General features: G+C 37.9%; 1 protein-coding gene across 3 annotated transcripts in view; it reads right to left on the reverse strand.

The window, feature by feature from the left end:
* Positions 1-2,020: 2,020 nt before the first annotated feature.
* The window catches only part of STRN3 (striatin 3), a 64,810-nt gene continuing 52,436 nt past the window's right edge, over positions 2,021-14,394 (reverse strand). For all 3 annotated transcript variants that reach the window (XM_089522056.1, XM_089522055.1, XM_089522054.1), the window contains 9 exons: positions 13,453-13,586; positions 11,644-11,819; positions 11,488-11,535; positions 10,462-10,583; positions 8,926-9,093; positions 8,096-8,236; positions 6,559-6,666; positions 5,561-5,647; positions 2,021-5,467 (listed from right to left, as the gene is read on the reverse strand). In XM_089522056.1, the coding sequence (XP_089378182.1) occupies positions 5,298-5,467; positions 5,561-5,647; positions 6,559-6,666; positions 8,096-8,236; positions 8,926-9,093; positions 10,462-10,583; positions 11,488-11,535; positions 11,644-11,819; positions 13,453-13,586 (1,154 nt within the window). In that variant the 3' untranslated portion in view covers positions 2,021-5,297. The remainder of the gene's footprint in view (positions 5,468-5,560; positions 5,648-6,558; positions 6,667-8,095; positions 8,237-8,925; positions 9,094-10,461; positions 10,584-11,487; positions 11,536-11,643; positions 11,820-13,452; positions 13,587-14,394) is intronic.

A 14,394-nucleotide genomic window follows, 5' to 3' on the forward strand; every position in this document is an offset into this window, starting at 1 on the left:
TAGCACCACTCTGCCATTGGCCAGCCTCAATGAGGAAGAGAAACTTGGGAAGAGCAGGAGGATGCGGAGGAGGACCTCTGGACCAGAGGGAAGGGAAAGAAAGGACTGTTTCCTAAACCCCTTTGGCTCCGAAAATGAGCAACAAGAGGAGGAGGAGGAGGAGGAGGAGGAGGAAGAAGGTGCCGTTTCTAATATGCATTTCCCCCTGGATGTAATTATCTTCCCATGCCCATTTTCCCCCTGGATGTAATTGTATTCCCATGCCCATTTTCCCCCTGGATGTAATTGTATTCCCATGCCCATTTTCCCCCTGGATGCAACTGTATTCCCATGCCCATTTCCCCCCTGGATGCAACTGTATTCCCATGCCCATTTCCCCCCTGGATGCAACTGTATTCCCATGCCCATTTCCCCCCTGGATGCAACTGTATTCCCATGCCCATTTCCCCCCTGGATGCAACTGTATTCCCATGCCCATTTCCCCCCTGGATGCAACTGTATTCCCATGCCCATTTCCCCCCTGGATGCAACTGTATTCCCATGCCCATTTCCCCCCTGGATACAACTGTATTCCCATGCCCATTTCCCCCCTGGATGCAACTGTATTCCCATGCCCATTTCCCCCCTGGATGCAATTGTATTCCCATGCCCATTTTCCCCCTGGATGCAATTATATTCCCATGTACATTTTCCCCTTATTTATATATTTACCCCTTATTTATTGATATCAGTCAGCTTTTGTGATATGGGCCCACTCTTTCTGAAGCCGAGAGAGTGTGACTTTCCAAATTGTCTTTCTGTGCGTTTTTTGTCCTTATAATGCTGCCTTGTTGTGACAATGATGGTGGTGGTGATGATGGTGATATTGATATCAGCCAGCTTCTGAGGCACGGCCAATGCAAGTTGCTCTGATTTTTACAAACTCATGCGCAGTGAAGAAAAACCATAGTCCCTTGACCAAGTACACACTTCTGAAAAGTATAGTTGGTGCAAGACACATGAAACCGAGGGCAAATCACTTCTTGTTAAACCAGCTTTACATGTCAAATATGCATAGCCATGTGAACTCATGTTCAGTGTGAAACCCAAAGAGTTTGGTTATGCAGTAAGCCTCTGAAATATGCAAGAGGCCATGTTAAGTAAAGCCATGTTCAATGCCCAAATGTGCTGTTTGGAATGGGGGAGGGGGGTTGACCAAAAGGAAAGTACATTTCTGTCATCTGTCTAGGAATAATGCCCAAATGTCCTCTATTTTGATCATGGCTAAGAAACATGCATTTATATTAACATTTTTTAAAAAGCATCAATTTTTTTTGCATGTCCTCCATTTAAAAAATGTGTCCTACATTTGAAAATGTTGTCCTATATTATTTATTTATTTATTTATTTATTTATTTATTTATTTATTGGCTTCGGCCCCCCAGTTGTCTGAGGAACAGCAAGCCGGCCCCCGGGTCAAAAAGGTTGCCTACCCCTGCCTTAAGAGGTGGGTATTACCAATTCTATTTATATCCTTTTCAAAAAGTTGAGGGGTGGAGGGATGGACACAATCTCTCCAAGAATTTTTGCTCAAAATGGCAGTGTCCGCCATAGCAATAACAATGGCAAGTACATTTCTATACCGCTTATCTAGCACTCCCTAAGCAGTTTACAATGTGTATGCTAATTGCCCCAACAATCTCATTTCAGTGACCTATGGATGGCTGCAAGGGTGAGTGGACCCAGGAGCCCTGCAGGATCAAACTCACAACCTTGTGGCTGTGATTGACTATGGTACTGATATTTAACCACTGCACTACCGAGGCTCGCTATCTTTGCCATGACCAATTTAAGGAAACTAGGTCACATCTAGTTTGAAAAAAGAACCCATGATCCTAAAAACAAGTCTGAAGTGAGGGGAAATTCTACAGACAAAACAACTGGCTATTTTGTGGCAATAATTTTCTTGGGGGAGTTCAAGACGGCCTGCACTTTATCTACCTGTTTTAGATACTTCCATTACACAACACTGCATAGGAAATACATTACTTTTAAGCATTTTATTTTTAAAGCTAGCACCAGAGTTGACTCCTCTTTTCCATCAGTTTCCATTCCACTAGTGGACAGAAAGCATTACAATCAAAAGAATAAAATACATAAAGAAATGGGCACATTTTTTCCTTATTCTAGCATTATTTGGCAGGAGACAAGAATGAAATTATTTTACTACACAAACCTTAAACAGAGTTTTATGCAATGGTTCCTTTGCTATTTGTGGAAGAATCTTTGACATAGCAGATCCCTCCACTAACAGGCGATGAGGGCATTTTCATGATTCCCTTCTTTCTCCACACCTTCCAGATTGCTCTGGTATATCCCCAAGGAGCAGACATGGTGGTGAGCTGGACAGATATGGTGGGAACTGGGGAAATCAATTCCTGTCTTTAATAAGATCTTCTGATGGATCAAAAGTCTTTTACCAATGGAATGGCACATTTAGATTCAATCTAATAGGTTTTACACATTTATTCAGGTACCTTCAGCAGAAGGGATACAATGGTTCAGAAACTAGAAATAAATAAGATCTTTTAAAAAACATACATGTATGCCTCTTTATCCACTTTAATACAATTTAAAAGAAAAACAAAGTTTATGTTTGGCAATATTTATTAAAGAGTCACATTTCATTTAAGCATTAGATTGCAGCAGTCTGAAAAAGCTGCCAAAAACAAAGTTTGACTTAAGAAAAGGCTATTATGAAATTACTTCCAATAAAATTAAAAAAAACAACCACTCTGCCTTTTAGTTACTGAATGCTTTTAAACAGGGACAAACTCAAGAATCAGTAGAAGCTTTTAAAAAATCTTACACAGATACACCTCTTAAAAGCCTCACTTTGATCTCAGTAGTCAACTGTGGCATATTCCCTTTTATTTACAATATAAATTTAATGCATCACACTGCAAACAATGATGCTGCTTTTAAAAAACAAAGTTATATGCAATATATGGTTACATTATTCTGTCAAGGATACATTACTACCTTGTTGTTTTCTTCCTGTTTGTTCTGAGATACATTCTCTTTGCTAATCTAGATTTAAAACATGGAAACAGTTGCCACCCTTTATAAGAACGTCTTCCAAGATCCAGTAATGTGCTCAGTCAGTCACTGTGCTATTGTTTCTAGAAAAATCCATTCTTACTTTGTACTGTGCTGATTATCTCCAGAAATAATGGGGGCATTTGTAGGATTATTCATGGAATAAAAATGCTAGAACATGAAGTATATGATATGCGTGGATTCCATAAACTCTGTGCCAAAACTAGTCAGAAGCCAGCATTTTAATCATTAATTAGCAAACCTTATACTTAAAAGTATAACTTACTTAATCCAGCTTTCAGTGCAAAAGGTACACTAAATGATAATGATTTCCATTTTCTTAAAGCTAAACAATCAAATAGCATTTAGGCTGCTATCCTATAAAAACTTACCTGCAAGTGAATTTCATCAAAAACAATCAGGCTTGATTCTAATTTGAAAGCACTGGATAATTATTTCTTTGAAAAAAAAAAAAAAACCTGGCTTGCCACAGTGTTTCCTGTTTCAAAAATACTTATCAATAAAAGGGGAGTAATGTAGTGTTTTCTTGAAACAAGTTCTTATAATAGAGTGGTCCTGTCAGAAATTTTTGATATTACAAGCAACAGTTTATTTCAAATGTATAAAACTGTTTTGCTGAATTAAACCTTCATTTCCTAATGGAGTTGTCTGAGAATTAAATGACACTTTTAAAACGTTGCAACACAAAATATAACCAACAGTAACATACAGGTACACCATTTAGTATTTATTATATGCATTTTATATACATTTTTTAAAGAACTGTACTTTTGCTATGTTGTACAATCTTAAAAATTTGCTGATTCATAGTTTGTAAAACAGAAAACTTACAAAACTCATCAAAACTCGCAAACTGATCAGAAAGTTTTTGTGGAAGACTAGAAAAAATACTTTTATTGTCTTAATCATGCAGTTACATAAACGAAACCTTTTAGTTACACCATAAACTGAAGCACATCTGAAAAAAACAAATCAAAGCAGGGAATAACTATTCCAAACACAGCCAATTTCTGACTCTTGATTCAACTACTTTCTCATTCTATTCGAACCGCAAATAAAAAACATTTTCACTCCATAAGTTCTGAAATGACTTTCTGGAATCAACTTAACTCCAGACATGTAACTGGAAAAAAGTCTGTCTGTAACTTTAAAAACTATTCCATGTCCCATTTTTAGTCTATTTTAGACTGTTCAAAGAGTGCTATAATAGATATACAAGGGCCCCTTAACACGCTACATAAAAAGAATATAAAGTCCAACAAAAAGTGAAATAAATAATAGGCCATTAGCCAGATGGGTAATCCTTGATAAATAATCTCGTAAATACAGTAAGATGTACAAAATATCACATAGTGATAGGATGCCAAGATTAATTTTAAAAGTTCATTGGGAAGGCTGGGGGTGCTTAGTTCCTTTGCATTTCTTTTTTGCACTTCTCTACAGTCCTTTAGGATGCCAGTAATTCAAAGGTGATGAATTATCATCCTGAAAAAAGGACTAAACTGAACTTTGTTAGGCAACAAAAGGAACTGTGTGATTACAGGGCAGCGAGATCTTTGTGGTTAGGGTACTATAATGCAGAAAAAACATCATCCATACAATCTTGAGCACTGCTGTGACAGGCTAAATATATAAAAGACATATAAAAACTAGAATTTTATCCAAATATTTTGTGCAACTAATGCTAAATATTTTAAGTTAATTCCTTTTTCTTTAAAGCAAAATAAAAGCTGAAAAGGGGAATCTGTGGCATTTAACTGATAGACAAGAAGATACTAAGAGATGCAAAGAAACCTACTCTTGGAGCTCACTTACCCTCCCCCCCCCACAAGAGCACCACATTCCTAACCCTAAGGCAGCACACAGAGTCCAAAATAAAAGTCTTTAATAAGATCTGACTCCACGTTCGTTTAAAGACACATCTAAAGAACAGACAAACGCTCAGTTCATATCCAGTCAAGGCTACAAATACTGGTTTGCTTCCCCCCAAAAAATACAGTAATTACAGTTAAATGAATCAGCCCAATGTTATTCATGAGATCGTGATTTGACCAATTTACACTGACCCACATACAGTCTCGGTTGAGGCTGGCCACATGTAGTGTCTCATCAGTAACCTTTTCCATAATGGCAGTGACACTTTCCCTCTCCTTGTCCAGGCAAGCCTGCTACACAGGACACAGGTTTGCTTTGTTATGTCACACAAATACTTTGGCAAGGGCATCGGCTCCTGCACTGGCGATATATGCTTTCGATGGATGAAAAGCTACATCATAAATTGATTCATCCAACTTTTTCCTATGGGCTGTTATTTCTTGCACACACGTTTTGCTGTCCAAATTCCATAATCTAATAGAACAGTCATGGCCTGAATGAAGTGAAAAACACAGTCAGACTTGCAGACTTAACAAAAACACATTACAACAAATTCTGTTGGTAATAACAGTAGTTGTTAACTTACTTCCAGACATCAAGTAGATTCCATTAGGATCCACAGCTAAACTTGTGACAGCATCCAAGTGAGCAACCATAGAATGGATCGTTTTACCTAACAACAAATGCAGAAAATGTATCAACAATTCATATTTTTCACAGATGGGAGGGATTCAAAGCAATATTTGATGGGTATACTGTAAAAACCAAATAAACTTCCTTGATGGGTCACTCTAAGGACTGTCTACTCTAGCTTTCTGTTTTCCACAATAGCTTGCCATAAGTTCCATGAAGCCTACAAGCAGAGCAAAAAAGTCTTGCTTTGTCCATTTGTCCTTAAATCAACAGCATTTAAAGAGTACTGTAAAGACCTAGCTCATTATATGGCTTTTGGGTTGTCTTTTTTGTTGTTGTTGTTCTCCCATGTTTTTTTTGGATGCCTTGTTGATACACCTACCAAGTTGACAGCTAGGAGTTCTAAACATGGCATTTGCAGAACACAAGTATGAAAAACAGTAACTATGTCAGTAACTCCTTGAAAACAAATTTCCAGACCATCCATGAAAGATGAGTGGGAAATTGGGGAGTGGGGATCAAGATGACAGTAAAAGATTATGTAGGTAACCGACTGCTCCTAGCTTTAGTGCCAACCATGACTCCCAACTAATTCTTATTATGGCTTTGAAAAATTCCTCACATGGTAGCCATCCTTTAGAGGAGGATTGGAAAATAAACATAGGCTGACCATTATTCCTCAGTCAATACGCTTCCTGATATGCACGGCGCTAATAAAATACTAGGCCAGTGAAACAGATGGAAGCATACAGAAACTGAGAAGTAGGGGAGGGGGAAGGCAGAAGTGAGATCTGAATATCATACACAAAAAAGAAAACACAATGTTTGTAAAAGACAGAAGGGGGAAGAGACCTGAAATAGGAGCTATGAAAAAAGCAAAGGAATAAGGGAAAATTCAAGAAAAGGGAAGGAAATGTGGGAAACCAAGAAAGCCCATGTTCATTTTCTTACCCGTTTTATTGTCGAAAAACTTGATGTGTCTATCTTCATGAGCTGTTATTGTTACAGGAAGAGTTGGATGACTTACTACCCTGTTAATGTGATTATTTACCTGTAAACCTGAAAATAAAATAAATGCAACAATGAGCTAAGGATGCACTCATACCACTAATAACAAGTTTCATCTTTAAAGCTGAAAAATGACTGAATGATTACTGAACTACTAGTACAATATGAAATATCTGTATTATAACTACATACAGGAGCTTGGCCAAGGTCTGAACTAACTTTCAGCCCAAAACAAACTGGCTCATTTCAGGGATAATAGACAAATGTAACTCACTGTTATGAAAATGAGCATTAGCATACTTCACAGCAGGTTCTTGGGTTCTCATACTTCCCTTTCTTTGTGCACAAGGGGAAGAGAAAGGAATCTTCCAATTCTAGTTTCCAGGGGGACACGTAATTTAGATTGTGGCAAATGATGCTTTGATGTAAACTGAAATAGAAGCTTTCCATCTTTTCCCCTCAAGAGCAAAATATGAGGAAGATCAATGAGCCCAGGAATAAAACATGGTGTACCATTGTTTTAAATCATTATTACACGAACACAGATCTTCAACTGAAGCATACAGGCAAATAACTCCTTTGATTTATTATCGTTAAATATTGCTTTGTTCCAAGAATATTTTAGATATAAGCCAGTGACGTACATGTGGTCAAGGAAAGAACAACACTGAGAAGTCGAAAGCTTTCATGGCCGGCATCCATAGTTTTTTGTGGGGTTTTCAGGCTATGTGGCTATGTTCTAGAAGAGTTTATTCCTGACATTTAGCCAGCATCTGTGGCTGGCATCTTAAGAGAAACAACACTGTCATATCTAACAGCTTGAAGAAATGAAAGCCCCCCTTGAAGCCAAATTCTGCATCTCTTCACTTGATGAAAATTGGGATAGGATCCAATGTGGGATTTCCACTAGCAGAACAGAGGAATTCAGTAAGGGGTCATCTTCTCATCCCACTGAAGTCCACTAATTGCCCCAAACATGCTCTGGAAAACTGGAAAACTCTCCAGAGCTGGTTTTCAGCTAGCATCAATAACTGCAAGTGGGAGGTGGGGGAGGAAATGTTTCACGCAGGTGGTATAACAAAGTACAACAGTGTGAACCTGTCTACAAAAACACATAATTGATTTTATGTATAGTGTATCCTTTTATGATGATTCTTCTTACTGTAATTTTTAATGGTTTGTTTTAATATTTCAGCTTTAGCACAAGGAATTCAAGTTGAGACAGAGATATTGTCAAGAACTCACAGTGAGTTCATAGCTGAGCAAAAACTAAATTCAATACTCTCAACTGAAACACTACATAGTACTGTGAAATATTTATATCTCATAATTCAAAGATTTTTAAAAAGCCATTTAAAGATAAATAAATTCTTTTACTTTGACTACGACTGGTAACTTTACAAGTTGTTGGAAACTCTTTGTAAGATCATGTTCCAGCTCAAAGGTGGATCAAAAGCTGTAAAGAATAACTTAATCTTACCAGAATCAGTCTGTGAGGAAAGCATTACCAGTGACTGGGATGTTTCCAAATCATAAATGACAGTGTTGCCAGTGCTAAACGATGTCACCATATGTGCTGGATCACAACCTATAAAGTCAACGGATGTAGGTATTCCATATTCTGGAGTAGACAGGAAAGAAATAACATGTGTTGTGTTCAGAGCATTCATTATTTCATCAAACCTTTAAATAACAAAAATTTATTTGCAGAAATAATCTGGAACAGGCTGGTGGAAATGACAAACACCACAATAACCTCACACCTGGAGTATGTAATGCATCTTCTGTGGGTGGTTTTTGGAGAAGGTTTGGAGTTGTAGAGCCAGTAGATAGATATTGCACCTATTATTTGAACGATACTGGCTATCCATGTGCTTCTGAGTCTGTTTCAAGATTCTAATGTTGACCAACAAAGCACTAAAAGGCTTAGTGAACAAGTACTCCTCCCTGATATTGGCCAATGTTTGGAGAGTGATGACCAGAACAAAGTCCTTTATCAACTGGGGAGACTCCTCCTCATGTGCCACCTGTAGCCAAGATATAGTTGGATGGAGTGCATTCCCTCTGTGGCTGTGCCTTGGCCTGTAAAACATCTTCCTTTCCTTGTGAATATCATGGAATCCTCTCACTTACTGTTGTTTTTTAAACACATCACTGAAATGATTTCACTCTGGCAATCATTTGATCTCTTAAGTTGATTATTTACCTCAGCTTATCTGTCTATTTTTAAAACTGTTTTTATTGGATAATACCTGTCCTTTGAATAAATCTTTCTAAAATCACTTCCTTAACTTTTATTTTGTAACTCACCCCTATTTCCGTTGTATGTGCAAATGCAGGGCACTTTTTCAGGCGGACTCCACAATCTAACACTGCCATCTGCTGAGCAAGATAGTAAGTGATTCTTGATCCCACTGTAAGCAAGACCCCAGACAGCATCTGTGTGAGCAATTAATGTGCCAGCTAGAACGTTTGGCTCTACAAAGAAAAATAATGTGAAAAGTCAGTCAGTCTTAAGCTTATTATTGCTCAAAATAATTAGTATAAACTTAGCTACTGGCAAAAATGCTTCCAATATTTTCAATAAACTATCATTTAGTTTGTAGTGTGACAAACATTTTACCTGACTAAGATTAAACCAGGAGATTAAAAGTGCAGCTCATAGATCCATCCCATTCCTCCCCCTAAATTATTTTTCTATTTTTTTCACTGAAAAAAATCTCCACTTTGCTGTATAAGAGGCTGTTTTGATACTCCACCCCCTCCAGATGTTTTAAATCAGGAGATGCCTTTAAATAATACGGAAGCAAAATAGCAGTAGTGTTCCAGTTCATCTCTTGAGTAAATAAATATTTCTTCTGAGACTAAAACAGGCCAGGAGGCATAGGCCCCATTCCCACTGGTCTATAAATCAAATCAAGAATTGGATTATAGGAACTTCGTTCCCATTTGAATCTGCGGTCGATCCAACTTTGATCGATTTCTCTAGCTAAAACCCGAATCAGTGGTGGATAACTGACACCACTTTTCCAGCAATTTTTTTTTGCAGCTGCCATGTTGGATGCGCAGCAAATTAACGGGACCGACAACGGTGTCCGAATTAGGGGAGGAGCAATGTTCAAGGGGCTGTCCCGGGGGTGTCACCAGCTTTGTTCTCTTTCCTGGCATTCCCAGCGCCATTTTCCCTTGTTCGCATAGCCTTTCCCCAGTGGTGTGTAAAACTTTTTTTTTAAAGAAGAAAGTTAAACTGGGTTTTTTGGAGAGGGAGGAAAAAAGAAAGGAAAGAGGAGAAGGGATATGGAGAAAGGGAGGCTGGCAAACACTTTTTGTTAGTGGAAAGGGAAAAAAGAGAGAGAGAAAAACCCCAAAACCTTGAATGTAGCTCCTGTATCCAGCCTTGTTTCCTTTTTTCAGACAGAAAAGGGGTGGCTGGCTGCTGCATATTGGGGTGGTTTGAAGAAGGGGGGATAAGAAGAAGAAGGGGGGATTAGATGTCACCGTAACGTCTAATCGCCTAAGTGCTTGATTGACAACTTTAAAAAAAAACAGTTCCAGAAAGGCAATGGGAACGGGGAACAAAAAAGTCTGCTTAAAAAGACAACTGAGAAATATCAATGGGAACGAGAACACGGGTCAAGAAAAACTGTGTCTGTTTTCTCCCTTTTGTAATGGGAACGATGACATGATTCAAATACGACTCGGGAACTCGCTCCGAGTCTGACCTGCAGCAAGATTTGTCACTTTATCGCCCAGTGGGAATGGGGCCATAGTAAAATTATTTCCTCCCCATCCACGGTTGAACTGTCTAGATGGAAGAACATTACAACAAGCCAAGACAATGCTTACCATATGTATCATAAGGATCCACATTAGGACTAGGCATGTTCCACCACTGTATAGTTGCATCAATACCACCACTAAAACAATGTTCTCCATTAGAACTAATTGCCAAGGACAAAACAGGTCCACTGTTTTGAAACACAAAAGCAACACATTAAAATTTAGAGAAAGAAATCAAAAATTACAAGATAACGTCAGGATAAATTATCAAAATTGCTATATATCTTTCTTAAAAACATAAAGAATACTTTTGAACTGGTGAACCTGTTTACTGTTTTACAATTAATCTAACATGAAAATGGGACTTATGCAGCATTTAATATTTTTGATGTAAACCATTTTTTTAAAGTCCCTACCATGTTTATCCCTACATATAAGGCTTTTGCTTCAGTTGGTCCAACTTTCAGACAGGCATTAGGTTTTCTGTATAGAAAATATGATACAATTTTTACAAAATAGTGTTTAAATAGTGTAAAAAATTTTGGAACATGACAGATTGAAGAGTTGATACTTATCATGAAGGCTCATTCTCGGTTGGCCCTGAGGAACAATCCACATGCTATTGGGTTGTTCCCTGTAGTCCAAAATTCTTTTCTGTTTTAATCATTGGCTCCTTCTCCCCTTGCATCAGTGTCATTATAAAATCTGCCTTAGACAACTAGATCTATTTGTGGCCCTGTTTACAATGCTATTTCTTTTCCTTTATGCATTTTTATTTCACTTTATTTATCTCATTTTTTATAGTCACAATCGGAATGGAGTGAATTGTTTCACTGGGTCATCCAAGAAGAAACTTCATGGTATGCAACAACTCCTCATTCTTTGGTAGCATGGAGGAGCAATCCACATACTATTTAGATAAACCCAGGCCTCCTCTAAACAAGTTGGCATGGCTGACTCCCACTACATTACTGATTTGCAAGACTGTTTCCTAAATCAGAGCTGAAAGTATTAAACTGAAACATTCTGCAGTATCATGACTCTCCTTGAGCAAGTATGTGGGGAAATACTAAGATATATTAAAATACTTACATATGGGCTCTAAATGTGTAGATAGGTTCCACATCTAAAGAGGCACTCCTGAAAGAAAGACACCAAAAGCAATGTTTGAGCCCAATCTTCCTAAACATTAAATGCTGGAGATTTCATAATATGAGGGACTTTAAAAGTATGTAAGCATATACTTGCTTTTTGGCAGGAACTGTTTTCTGCAAGTTCCAAAGTTTTAAAGTATGGTCCTCAGAGGCTGTAACCAGCACAGGCTCTACAGGATGAAAAGCTAATGCCCGCACTCCATCAAAATGGCTGCGTAGCGTATATTTAGGATTCCATGTTTTCCGAAAGGCATCTTTATTGGCTGGCAACTAAAATAAAGAGTGTATAATGTTAAAAATAAGTAAGAGAAACACAGCGCTATATGCTTTCCCCCTTTGGCTCATTACTAGTATGTAACTGATACAAAGTACAATATTTTTTTCTTTTCTTTTTTCTTCTGCTCAGGATATGAAATGCAATGAAAATTTTGGAGAATGTATGCCAAGTATTTTAACATTTAGTATTTACATTTCTGTACTGCTTAATAATGAACTCAACACTCTCTAAGCAGTTTACAATCTGTAAGCCAATTGCCCCCAACAAGCTGGGTACTCATTTTACTGACCTACGAAAAGATGGAAGGCCGAGTTAACCTTGGAACCCTGGGATTGAACTCACAAAGTTGTGGCTGCAGTACCAGCATTTAACCACTGCACCACCAGGGCTCCAGCAGGTATGCTTCTGTCATAAGAAATAACTCAGAAGATTTTCTGTGCTCAAGTAAAGTTTTCTGTTCTTAATGATCCTCCATAGTCAATTTTCTTTTCCCCTGAATTCTAGTGTTCAGTGAAAGTTTGGAATTAAAAATGTCTGAAGTATGTAGCTCCAGATGTTGTTGGACTGCATTTCCCATTAACCCTTGACAGGATAGCCAAAGATGACAGCTGATGGGAGTTGTGGTCCAACATCTGAAAATTACAGCATCTACCATTGCACATCACAATACGCTAATCCCTAAACCATCTTTCCGTTAAATCATATTAGTCTCTGTAATTATTTATTTTTAAAATATTCTCATTAAAAATCCCTTTTCAAAAATATTTTATAATGAAGTTAATAAAGTTCTTAAAACAACAACAACAACAACAACAACAACAACAACAACAACAGTGAACTGCTTCCAAAACTGCCCTTCTACAAACAGGAAGGACATCTTCCATTTACAAAAAGGGCTTTCAATCCAATAGTGGCTGCCATTGGAAAAAATCGAAGAGGAAGCAGCGCTAGCAGTCTCTTGCAAAACTGTTTTTGATACAGGTTTTCAGGAAGCATAGGAAATTGGAGTGGGAATTGGCTGGGTGGGGAGACTTTCTCTGCTGGTTTCACCAGTAGGAAAAGCCTGCAAACAGAATTGCTCTTTGTAAGTCAGGATCCAACTGAACATTTTGCATATAAGTGTTTGCATACTAAATACAACCCATTTCTCATACATTTTTGATTCTCTTAAGACCTTAAGAGCTACATTTTGGGGGTCAGCACTGGCAAAAACAGCAGTGAGAACAGGATTCCATTGTCATAACTGCATCTGACAATGCAGGATCTTGGCCCTTTTCTTGTTTCACATATTATTAATTCAGCATTTATTATTGGAAACACAGGCATAAATGGACTCTTATTGAAATATCAGTGCGCTACACAAACAAGACTTTCTTTCTCTCTCCCTGCAGCTCAGCACATGACCTGAAAGCCTGCTCTAGAGGATTTCTCAACCCTTCCAATCAATTTCTGTGGGGATGTAGAAAGGATCCCACTCCCCCTGATTATGGTGAACCGAACCAGTCCTGCTGAATCCTGGCCACATTTTTAATAATTATAATCCATAATATACATATGGTGCACAGCTAAACATGTGGAACATTCTAAAGTTGTACTATTGTTAGATTAAAATAAAAGTTCACTTACATCATAACTATAGTCTGCGTCATTAGCTACAGTTAAGTCTGCAAGATCCCCGAGGCCCAGTACACTTAACAATACGTCATCTGAACCCATAATAAATGACTTGCCCCCTCCAGATGGAAAGGTAATTGGCTCAGCTATAAAAACAAACAAAACAAAAGCTTAAGTTTAAGAGATGAAAATCAGGTTTAAAAAAATATCACTAGGAATTGAAGCTGAATGAGGCATAAAATATTATTCAACAAGAGGTAAATGTTTGCATAACAGCTGCCTAATGTTCAATATAATATAGCAGTGCCTTTTATATTTGTTGCTGCCAAACGTCAGATTCTGAGAAACTGGGGATGACAGGAACTGTTATCCAAAGTATCTCAATGGGAAAATCGCTCTGATGTCTTGAATTTTTCATTTACCTGGTCAGAAATCTATGTTTGTTATGAGCATTTCATTATTAAGGATTGGAAGCAAAAATAATTAGGCATCTACGGAATTTCAATTTTACTTAGACCCACTTACCTTTTCTGGAGTGTAACCCTCCTCTCCTTTTTCTATTTGTTTTATGGAAAACATTAAAATGTGGCTGAAATCCATCTTCACCGGAGACCACCCTTTATAAACATAGACTTTGCTCTTCTCCCACTGTTTCCCTTAACCAATTCCAGAGGCTCCTGCAATCCCACAGAACTAATTTTAAGAGGACATAGGGGATGTGGGGAAGGTTATTACTCCCTCACTATTCTACTAATGAAATCCATTCTATTTGCAGGATGACTAACTGCATACTACACTCAGTATATTACACTTATCAAAACGCTGCCTTACAGAAGAATATATTGATCAGCCTCACACCTGGTTCTAATGGGAAAAAAACAATGGGTTAGATCCATGCTCCTTGAGCCAAACTCTGCTCACGCTTTCTACTTCTTGAAAAACTGATCTGGAGGG

This window comes from Sceloporus occidentalis, unplaced genomic scaffold, assembly GCF_023333645.1.
Source record: "Sceloporus occidentalis isolate IW3139 unplaced genomic scaffold, rSceOcc1.0.p SCAF_4, whole genome shotgun sequence".
Classification (NCBI taxonomy): domain Eukaryota; kingdom Metazoa; phylum Chordata; class Lepidosauria; order Squamata; family Phrynosomatidae; genus Sceloporus; species Sceloporus occidentalis.